At 39.6% G+C, this 11,826-nt stretch overlaps 1 protein-coding gene across 1 annotated transcript; it reads left to right on the top strand.

Moving 5' to 3' along the window:
- The first annotated feature begins 425 nt into the window (after nucleotides 1–425).
- Nucleotides 426–11,826, top strand: dclre1a (DNA cross-link repair 1A (PSO2 homolog, S. cerevisiae)). Its single transcript, XM_067576369.1, has 9 exons — nucleotides 426–1,091; nucleotides 2,376–3,803; nucleotides 3,901–4,034; nucleotides 5,394–5,512; nucleotides 6,195–6,338; nucleotides 6,732–6,877; nucleotides 8,356–8,510; nucleotides 9,780–9,921; nucleotides 11,345–11,826. Exons 1-9 carry the CDS (start codon nucleotides 665–667, stop codon nucleotides 11,509–11,511), a joined length of 2,862 nt encoding a protein of 953 aa, XP_067432470.1. The 5' UTR covers nucleotides 426–664; the 3' UTR covers nucleotides 11,512–11,826.

Below are 11,826 nucleotides of genomic sequence, written 5' to 3'. Positions count from 1 at the left end.
GATCATTTGAACACAAACCACGATCTCTCCTCTCTCACCCTAACCACAACCAAGTGTTTTTTGTTTCTAAACCTAACCAGACCTTAACCACAGCGTTGTCACACCATAAAACATAATTATTTGTGCAATGACAAACAATGCATACAAATCTCTCGAGAGTTTTGCAAGAACAACCAGCCTGCTAGCCGGTGAACTCCCGACACAGATTCATACCGCTGATTTCGACAATACTAAAAAAAATAATTATCAATTCAATTATTACATTTTTTCACACTTTAGTTACGTTTTTTTTTAATAAATCAACATGTGCATGCTTATTGATTTTTTTACAGTCTTTAAATTGAACTGTTTTACAAAATTTGTGGAAAGTGCGACTCCGTTTCTGTAGTTGCCTTTACTACATTCATTGATGCACTGTGGCGGTAAGAGCTTTACGAAACAGTAATGTGTTGATAATACGATATTCAACTCCAAATCGTTATTAACAGCTATGAGAAACTATTTTCGAGATACTTTTATTCGTACAATATCAAGGAAGGTACTAGTAATCTTTAATCTCCCGCAACAGCTGTTACCGTCTGCAACGACAACCGCGGGATGTTATCAAACACCGCGTCTTTGGTAATAACGAGGGCTTTGAGGAGGTCGCTTGCTTTTGCTCCAAATGTCACAGAAGGACCACTCTGAAAATGACATTTGGGAGTATAAACCTCTCCAGAAGAAACAGAAGAGACACGAATCACTGTCTGTGACTGGAACTGCGGCCAAGAGAAGATGCACCTCCAGAAAGACGTCAAAGAGAGCCACTTCTTCCTCAGCCAAGTCACCTGGCAGTAATGTGAATGTCAAAGCTGCAGAAAACGGTGATGTCAGTGCTGCTAATGTTAATAAAGAAGAGCATAGCAGCTTAGTGACACCCTCAGAGTCTTCTCCAACTCATGAGACACTCAAACGTGATTTGAATGGAGCTGAGGGACCATCCACTGGACACTTTTGTCCTATCTGTCAGATGCCATTTTCCATTTTGGTGGTACAGTCTCAAAGATGGCATGTTGCTGAATGTCTTGACACCCCCAGGGACACATGTAAAGGTACAGATATCCATATATTTCCACCATTCACCTTAAAGCTGCCTGATACCGCATAAATAACACAGTCATAACCAAAGTTTCTGATGAAGTGAACAGACGACATCCATATCTGAAACCTCTCATCAGTCCAGCTCTGTGTATGTATTTGTTGACCTATAGTCCTCTCTCCCCACACAGGTTATCTTATATACAGGTTCATACATGGTATCTGTTTGTTTTAATGGATGAAATGATAAAGATTCTTATCATTTTATACATTAAAAGACACCCAAAAATAAAACATGTCCACTTCCATAAAGCTGTGGGATTGATAAGAGGCAGATTTAAAAGGAAAAAAAAAAAACAGTGGTCAAAATCGATGCAGCAGAGATGAAATATTCTGAAATATTCTATCAAGCTGGACCAAAAACACTGGATCCTACATTTCCCATGATGCACATTGAAAGTGTGTTTCATTGGGGTGGGTGTGATTCCCATGTTTAAGACTGTTGTATGATTAGAGTTCAAAAATACAGATGTAGAACTGCAACGATTAGTCGATTAATCGATTGGCCGATTGACAGAAAATTTATTGGTAACTATTTTGATTATCGATTAATTGTTTTAGCAACTTTTCATGTAAAAATACCAAACATTTTGTGGTTGTAGCTTCTCAGATGTGAGAATTTGCCGCTGTTTTTGTCATATCTGATAATAAAGTCAATCAGTTAATTGAGAAAATAACCAGCAGATTAATCGATAATGATGATGCACCCTATGCAGATGAAATTAATTCATTGTTGATAATTAAACATTGATATCATACCTGTTACACTATAACCCATAAACTTGGGTTTAATACTTTATACAGTCAAAAAAATCAGACTTTCCCAGTCATGATTACGACTTTGATGTTGAGGAAAACATTTGTTGCAAGTCATAACCTGGTAATTGGTACAGAACCTGACGCTCCCTGACATGTTTTCTAACTCCACACCCCCAGTTGGTAACTTAGGCTTCTTCTCCAAAATTTGACGAATCAACCCCACTCTGAGATGACCCTAATGACATCATCAGGGTTATTTTCCCAGACTTTAGAAAGCTCCCTTGAGAGCCACATGACATCATACAACTGGTTGGATACTACTTTCTGTGATAAGTAAACGATAAATTAATGTTGTGCCCATTAAAAAAAATATCTGTGTAAACATCATCAAACTGCACTTTCAGATTTTGTATTGAGAGGTTTTGGATTCTGAATATTATGCATCCTGCTCTGATGACTCGTGTCTTATGTTCATACAGAATGTCCAGCTGGCCTCCAGTGCTCCTCCTCCATTCCAAACCATTACAAGAAATTCAACCACACACTACTGGCCCACAATCGAGCAAACAGCGACACAGGCTTCCTCAGTCTGTCCCAGCAGGCAGAGACCAGCAAGGAGAATAGTCTCAGTTGTCTCCCAGGAGTGATAGACACTGAGGTGGATGACTCTGCTTTAGAGTCTTCACAGGACAGTGCTTTAAGTATTTCTGCCCTATCCAATCATAGTGCCTCCTCTCTCAATAATCACAATGAAACACCGCCATCCAAACGAACAAATGGCCTTCTGTTACTGCGCTCACCTGGCCCAGAGGATTTTAAGAAAAAGAAAGGCTGGTCGTCCTCTACTAAAGGCCAGAAGTCTATCAGTTCTTCCCAAGAAAGTAAAACAGAGCTTTCATCAACTCCTCTTAAGGCAGAGAGTGGAGGGCAAGCTTGTGGAGGTTTTATCACAAGTGAACCCTCTCCTGACAACAATGAGGCAATATCCTACTCTCCTCTTTCTGAATTCCCTACAGAGACTGAAGTCATCAATAGTGAACCCAGAAGAGCCCTTTTTAATAATGACGTATCTGGAAACGAGGATGAAGACTCTATGCAACTGTTCAGCGACAGATTCTCAAGTGAGGACGAGCTCTTCACTCAATTTATAGATAATCTGGAAACAAATAAGGTGCCGGTAGTTGTCTCAAACACCCAGCTGGAGCCAGTTACCTCATTAGCAGCCACTAATCAGCTAGCTGCTTCTTCCGTTGCTGAAAAGAGAGCTGATTCCACAGGTGAAAAACAAGTGAATGGTAAATTTGCTTGTGAAATCAGTCCATTTAAAAGTAGCGTTCAGTCTCCGCAGAGTATTGTTTTAGAGCGGTTGCGAGAAACTCTTCTAAGCTCAGATAACCTGCATTCCAATAACTTTACTGACAGTAGTATTCAATCAGAGCAGCCTCACTCAAGTTCTCCTCAAGTGCCTTCATCTCAAACCTCCGTCGTCCCAAGATCTCAAACCATGGCGCCTCAGAAGCACCAGAGCAAGGCAGGTCAGGCCTCCTGTCTCAAGCAGACGGACATTGGAGTGTTTTTTGGGCTCAAACCCCTCAAGGAGAAGGAGAAGGAGAAGGAGAAGGAGGCTGACATTGGAACGAATGAACTCAACGCTACGTCCAGTGCGGTGCTTGGGGAGAACTCAGGACAGAGAGGACAGAGGAGGAGAGACAGGCAAAGAAAGACTGACACAACTGCAGATACCTCACAGGGCACAGCAACTGTTAAAAGCAGCGACGCAGCGGCCGCTCAGGGAGAAGCAGGGAGAGGCGGGACCAGAGGATGGAGAAGAAGAAGGTGGAACAGAGGAAAAGGTGACGGAGAAGAAGAGGTTTTACCACGTTGTCCGTTCTACAAGAAGATTCCAGGTCAGCGATTGACAGTATATCACATATCGCTGGATTGATTTGGAGGAGAATTATTTTTGTGTTTTTGTAATCTAAAGGCTTTTGTGAAATTTTTCAGGAACAAAGTTTGTCATAGATGCCTTTCGGTACGGAGTGATTGAGGGCATCACAGCTTACTTCCTAACCCATTTCCACTCAGACCATTACGGAGGGTTGACCAAGAACTCCGCTTTTCCAATCTACTGTAACAGAGTGAGTCAAGTTCTGGATATTTTTGTAAAATGTGAACGACTTCTGGTATGATTTCATTGCACGGATTGGCGCAGAAACTATGTATTGTCTAAGTAAATGATATGCGTTTACCTGACAGTGTTGTAGCTGTGCATTGATGAGCCATATTTAAAGCTACACCAGTGTTTACCAGTAGGAGTCACTTACTGTACTACTTTATGTATGATATGAATTGATCTGCACAGAACTATGGCCTTTATTTGTTGCAGCAAGTTTTGGGCAAGAAAAAGTGAATAATGGTAGTTTTTAACCGCACTCCGAGTACACCGCTGAAACTGAATCCCACACAAAACTCAGCACTTTTTGTAAATCAGTGGTGGGAAAGAAGAGACCAGTGTCAATTTAAATGCATCTGCAGTTTTATAAAGTCAATGAATAGCAGTCTGGCCTCCAAAGGCCTGATTCACTTCTTTGAGGGTGCTACAAAGAACTTGCCTTTTAAAAAAAAAAATCCTATTTGTTTGGACCTCATTAATAAGCTTCCTGACTCATCTCTTCCACTGAATTCATACAGTAAACGCCTGATCCATTCCTCTCACTGCACTGCATTGATTCGGAGTAATGAATATTTGCTTGCGGTGGGCAGCTATGAATACCAAGTTGCCAATGGTTCTGTCCATGTTGGAGTTGATTGAAATTTGGAAACCTTTTGTGTCTTTTCCACAATTCATATCTTGGAAAATGAGTTTGTTTGTTGGTCTTTGACATTATAAATAAACCACTTTTCAGTTAAGGTGTGTGAATTGAGCAGTAAACTGGATTAGGTAGGTATTATGCTCAACAAGTGAACATTTTTAATTAAGACATTTCAGTTTATTTTGTTCAAATTAACCATATCATTTGTTTACAGTATTTAACTTCACTTCACAGGTAGTATGCATTTTCTGTATCTTACTGGGAAATTCAAGAGTATATCAGTGTAATTAATCCAAATAAGAGAGGAGAGGCTAGATGTGATGCAAGTTCTCCTGTCAAGTAGGTCATGATTTATCACGGTGGAATATGTGTTCTCCGGGGATTCAGACTAAAAACAGACTTACTGGCACCAGAATCAGACTTACTGGGACTCTGCTGGGTTTTTTTTTCTTATTTGTTAGGTCACAGAAAATCAGCTTGGATGTTAGATGGGTCATAGCCCAGAAAAGTTTGATCAGAATCACTGAGGAAATTTCCAGGTAGATTTTAGGGAAAACGTTGAAGGAAGATTTTTAGGGGATTTAGCAAAAACATAATATAGCATTCACGTTTTTCTAGCTTTAGCAGGTGCAGCTGAATCACTGTATGTATGTAAACACACTAACAGCTGCCTTTCTTGCACAGATCACAGGGAACCTGGTGAAGAGCAAGCTGAGAGTGGCAGAGCGATATGTCCACATCCTTCCCATGAACACACAGGTCACTGTGGAGGGAGTCAGGGTCATCCTCCTCGAGGCCAACCAGTAAGTCATCCACCTGACGTCAATGTCAGTTACTCAGCAGAGGTGGCACAGCTTGTCTGCAGCGAGTGTTTCATGGGAATAGCGGACCAACCCAACGATGTGTTCATGTTGGTTTGTTTGGATGGATCAAAGGAGTGACTGCAGAGAAACCCTAATACTCACACCTTAAAAAACAGATCCATAAACATGCATATAAAATAAGTTGATACTGCAGCCAACATGTCATCACAAAAGTTTAAAATAAGCATTTTAAAGGAGGATGTGGAGGCATTATTCAAATTTCAAATTCAGACAGGCCCAAGCTGTCTGAAACTGAGGAAAACTAATAAGCATTTTAGGGAAAGTTAAACTCTATATGACAGGGCATTTTCTTCAGTCAGGCCTAATTATACCAACATTTGTAATGACCCATCCCTACCCCATAACTTTAAATTAAAAACATGCAATATTTACCACTTTTTCCTTGAGAACCAAAGCGTCTAATAAAACACTAATCCTAGTTTATCTCACATTGCGAACCTCCTTCAGTTTTCCTGTATTTGAGAAGAATCTTTCCCAGATCATCAGTGACCTCAGTTGATGATATTTTTTTAGTAGCTTTTTCTCTCTACTGTGTCCAGCTTCACCTCCTCTCTTTATTATTATTATTATTATTGTTGTTATTATTTTATTTTCCTTTTAGTTGTCCAGGAGCTGCCATGTTACTGTTCTTCCTACCTGATGGACAGACGGTCCTCCACACTGGAGATTTCAGAGCTGATCCCTCAATGGAGATCTACCCTGAGTTACTCAGCTGCAGGGTGCAGACTCTTTACCTGGACACCACGTTAGTACCTTTTGTCCCACCTCACATGCATGCACTGAATGTACCAGTCCAGTTGCTGAATTGCAAAGGAGAAGCAGAAAGCTGTGGTTGTACTGTTATCCTCTGCTTCCCTGAGTCATCATTGCAAATAAATGTTCTGTCTACTTGGCTAAATAATGGATAAAACATACAGTACTGCTACAGCAGCTCTGAATATGTTCCTTAGTTAAGATTTACTTCCAGTTGGGCTTAACTCTGCACTTTTAGTTCCTAGTTTATTTTCTCTGGTTCCATAGTTTTTGGAGCTTTTTATCAAAATGGGCTTTACGTCCTTAATCTACTCAAGCACTGTCAGTGTAAGTATGTACAGTCTTGCCTCATGCTGATGCGATAATGTAACTCTTCTCCCTCAAGGTATTGCAGCCCTGAGTATACCTTCCCCAGACAGCAAGAGGTCATTAACTTTGCAACAAGCAGAGCCTTTGAGTTGGTGACTCTCAGCCCACGTACCCTTGTCGTGTGTGGATCCTACTCTGTGGGGAAAGAGAAGGTCTTTTTGGGTGAGTGCTCGGAGGACATGCTGCACATGTTTTTCTCAACTAAGCATTATGACTATTAGATGTCTGCCACTAGAAGGCACAGCAAGCAGTCCTGGCAGATTCATAACCTCAAACAATTGCGTTAAATTAAAGGTTTTATCTAAAGCTAAGATTTAGTGAATGACAAATCCCTGCTGATGTCAAACTTCACATGAAGGGACCAATAGAAGCATGTTGTTGGTTTTGGGTAAAATTATTATATCTTCAAAAGTCTAACCTTTATGAACAGCATATACAAAAATGCCTTATTCTTAGCTTGACCACTACATATTTTCAAATTCGTCAACTAGGTTTAGTGAAGATTTTGATATTGATACCCCTATTGATACTCATTTCATCAAAGTAAAAAGTTTGTGATGCTGTTCTTGATTCCCTACCTCTAAAACTTAATTTTTGTGTGCATCATCACAAACAGCAACATAACATAAATGTTCTTGTTGTATTTAGCTTGACAAAAATCTAAGCAGTGGAAATAAGAATTAAACGTCTGCCTATTCCCGTGGGTACATATTTCAACTCACATGGCTGATTATACTGGAAATAAATTAGGAGATGGAGGTTGATATAGGTTGCACATATTTCATCATCAATATGATAATTAGACAGGTTCATGGTAAGTTACATGTTTGTTTTTTTGATAGCTAATTATATTGCTGAAAATGACACGGTCATTTATTAATTGAACTCTGGAATAGTGATATTACTGTGATATTAGGAAGTACAACATTACCATCAACACAAACTGTTCAGACACAAAGTGAATGTGTTTCAGAACATAATAGTGAAACGAGTAGAATATTTCTGTAACCTTCAATCACTACCTGACCTTTTGCCCTATTGAAAGGTTGTGTGAGATTACATCTTTTATTGAAATGTGAGTGGTGTGGAGAATTTATGGATTAGTCTGTTTATGAGGAAAAAGAGCTTCTCAATATGTGTTGTTCTCATGTGGAGGCAAACAGTCCTCCGGTGACACACATGAATAATAGTCTATTCCAATTTGGTGGAATGAAGTGCTGAAAAACCAATGTTGTCCTTGCAGAAATTGAACAGCATCTATTCATCCTGTAATCACCTTTGCTACAACAAGCTCTGTGTGAAATTTGAATGGAAAAAATAGCTAATTCAATTGAATGTAGGAGAGTATTCAGGCACTGTCCACAAAAATATTTGTGCTCATAACCACACAGTTTACAAAGCAGTGTAAAAAAAAAAGTTTTTTAAATTGCAGTTTGTACAATGTGTTCAGTGAAGTTGCTGTAAAGTAAAATACTGGAGCAAGTTAAACTTTTATCCTGAAATAAAATGCATCAGTTGTCAATGGGGGGTGACAACAGGGGGTTCTTTAATGCGAGCATGTGCATACTGGGTCTTAAAAAGAAAAGCCTGAATTGCACACATTCTTGCTTCTTACAGACTTTGTTCTGCTTCATTTGTAGCGCTGGCAGAAGTCCTGGGGTCTAAAGTGTGCCTCTCTCGGGACAAATACAACACCATGTGCTGTCTGGAGTCAGAGCAAGTCAAACAACGTATAACCACCGACTGGAAGGCAGCCCGGGTCCACGTGCTGCCCATGATGCAGCTGTCCTTCAAAGTAGGTGCAGCAGTCTCCTTTTCCATCAACTGACCTGAAAAGAACGGACATTAGGGGAGGACTCTGGGCCTTCAGGAGTTTAAAAAAAAGTCCTATTTTAGGAGCATGTTTTCAAAACTAACTACATCAGTGATTAGAATAAAACAACAGGAAAATAAACCACATCAAACCTGTAAAATGTCCCTCAGTTTCTTTCTCTATTCACTGTAAGTTTACTCAAATTATAATACTCAGTGTGATGACTTTAACCATTTTATTTAATAATGCACTACTTAGTGAGATGAAGATGAGTAGAGTTGGCTAATATAGTTTAATTTAGCATTTCTTAAATAGCCTGCAGACCTTTTTTGTGTATTAACATTTTTCTTGTTTAACCTAGAACTGCTGCAGATTATTTCTGGGCAGTCTATTTTGGGGGTGCAAACACTCCTTTACACTCCTGCTAATGCTTTATACATATGTAAGTATCAAGGACAGGAGTTAAAATAATTAGGGAACGCTAATTATGATGACCGAGCACATCTCTAAAAGGGCAAGGGAATTTAAATTTGCTGTAACTACAGATAACTCCCAGAGTCGCTACAATTCAAGCATCACTAGGCACATAAAGGCTGACTTAGGGGAAAAAGATGCAGTTTTGCATGTACGACCTCTCAGCAGAGACTCTCTCAAGAAAAGTTACTATAACTTGGGCAGAGTGACCTTGAAATAATTCCTAATATTGTTATTTACAATATGATATCAATGATGTTATAGACAAACTGTATAATGCCTAAAATTAGTTGTGAACGATTAGAGGCAGTTGTCATTTTTAGTCAGAGATTGCACAAGCAGCAATGCCTGTGGATGTTTGAGAATGATGCTTCGGTGTTGCTGTAACCTGACAAATTTTATGAGTAGTCAAGCTACACAAGATACAATCATTTTACCCAAAACCAACAACATGCTTCTATTGGTCCCTTCATGTGAAGTTTGACATCAGCAGGGATTTGTCATTCACTAAATCTTAGCTTTAGATAAAACCTTTAATTTAATGTAATTGTTTGAGGTTATGTATATACATTTTAGAAGAGAAAACTGTATATATGTTCTGTGACAAGACATTTCAATAACAAGAAATTTTCTGAGATCTAGTTAATATTTTAGAAATATTTCTTTCCTCAGTTTTAGGAAAAACTGCACTTTGAGTGAATAATGTGGCTCCATTTTAATGCTTGAATATGAAATCCTCATCTCCCTGCGCCTTTTCACCCTTCATCTTATCTCCAGAAACTGCAGGATTACCTGGCGCGGTTTTCAAGACAGTACGATCAGCTGGTGGCTTTCAAGCCCACAGGCTGGACCTTCAGCCAGCAGGTGGAATCAGTGGAAGATATTCAGCCACAGACCATTGGCAACATCTCTATCTATGGTAAACACTACTCTTTTAAATATTCTGTGTCTTTGCACAGTTATCTTTCAGAAAGAATTGATTTACATGAAAATATGTAAGTTCTAAAAGGAGAAAAAAACAAATCATAGCAACCCTAGTTTTAAGTATTTGGAGGGTTGGAGGTATTGGAGCATTTAATGCCCTCACAGAATGCCCTTCTCTGTTTTGTGAAGTTAATGACCAAGAGCAGAACCCTAATAATGGTAAATAATCTTAATTGTCATCTTGCCACATGCCTCTGAGACATAATCACAAGAGCAACATGTTTCCCTGCCAGAAATCTAATGTTCCTCACATGTTAAGCCTACAGCTCCCTCTTTTGGAAAAGAGATGAAAGAGGGAAGGGAGACTCAGACCATGAATGAGTTTCAGGTTACTTCAGCTTGTTGTTGAGAGAGTATAAAATCAAGAAGAATGCTGGGAAATCTTCATCTTCTCCTCACTTGTATCTTCAGTCACAGTCAGTCGTCTAGCATTAAACCCTTGTACCAAAATGGGTCATGACTTGCCTTGCCACTGCAGATTTATCCTGTTTTTCTTCCATGCCTTGTTTCATTTGCAGAATAGATCCCTCAACAACGTCAGCCATCTGGCCTGGAACTTACAATCACCAGCTAGAGGCTTTTTTTCATCACACACTCGCACATAATTTCTTCCCCCCTCAGCAGTTTGTGTGTCAGTCAGGCGGAAGCCAATTTGCTCTGTCTCTGTCTCTCTCTCTCTCTCTCACATATGCTACTACTCCTTCTAATATTGTTCCTTGCATGTGGGAAGATTGGCTGTATACTTGAGTAGGCTTAGTTCCAGATAGATGTGTTTTAAAGCAGCGGAGCACATCAGACCTATGAGAGTGAAGTGAGGACAAACAAGAGGAAGCAGCTGTCTTTTTTTTTTTTTCATATTCTCACCTTGAAATAGAATAAATTATGTTCCTGTATCTGAAAGATGCCCTGTTCACCTTTCAGAATAGTCTCAACCTGTCGGTCACTTGGATGAGCAACTGGTCTTTCTTGTAAGACTTTGCCCTGTTGTGTGTGTGTGTGTGTGTGTGTGTGTGTGTGGCACTGGCTTCCCCATACTTTTAAAAATCTGGCTCCTTGACAAGTTTTTACCTCAAACCAAATCTCTTCTGTGATCACTAGGCTTTCATAGTTGAGGAAATGGAAGGAAAAATGTAAAAATTCCAATGTCGGAAAAGTCCCTGTAGGACTGCGTAAGAAATAGGAATTTGTGATAATTACAACCTACACTGGAAATAATAATCCTGTGAGAACAACACACAGTGCAGCGAAATAAATGATCTCAGGCTCTTTTATTTAAATGCAACTTTTAAGGCTTAGATATGTTTCAAGTGGCAAGGTTTGACCTATTTTTAAAAAAAAATATGTTATTGCCTTTACAGGAATTCCATACAGCGAACACAGCAGCTTTCTGGAGTTGAAGCGTTTTGTCCAGTGGCTCCAGCCCCTCAAGATCATCCCTACAGTCAACAACGGCAGCTGGGCTAGCAGGAAGGCTATGGAAAAGTGTTTTAGCGAGTGGCTCAAGGAAACTAAAGCTAAACTGTAACTTATGTCTGTTGCAGGGAACAGCAAAAACAAAACACTCATCGTCAACGTGGCAATACTGTACGACCGCAGGGCGGACAAAGATTTTAAACACTACACATTTTATAATTTTTATCGAGGTTGTTTACCTCAGTCTGCTCTGCTCATTTCATAATGATAGCCTTTCATTGCAGAGCAAGGGTTGTGATGAAGTAGCTGAACATGAAGCGCATCCCTGATTATTCACACTGATGAAAAGAATGAGTATAAGCTCCTGAAACAACTTGATATAAAGGTTCTTTGATACACGGTGGGCTAAAATAAATTACTCACTGAC

Source organism: Thunnus thynnus, chromosome 20, assembly GCF_963924715.1.
Source record: "Thunnus thynnus chromosome 20, fThuThy2.1, whole genome shotgun sequence".
In the NCBI taxonomy this organism is placed as follows: domain Eukaryota; kingdom Metazoa; phylum Chordata; class Actinopteri; order Scombriformes; family Scombridae; genus Thunnus; species Thunnus thynnus.
Note: the sequence above shows the minus strand (reverse complement) of the source record. Positions and strands in the feature narration are given on the sequence as shown.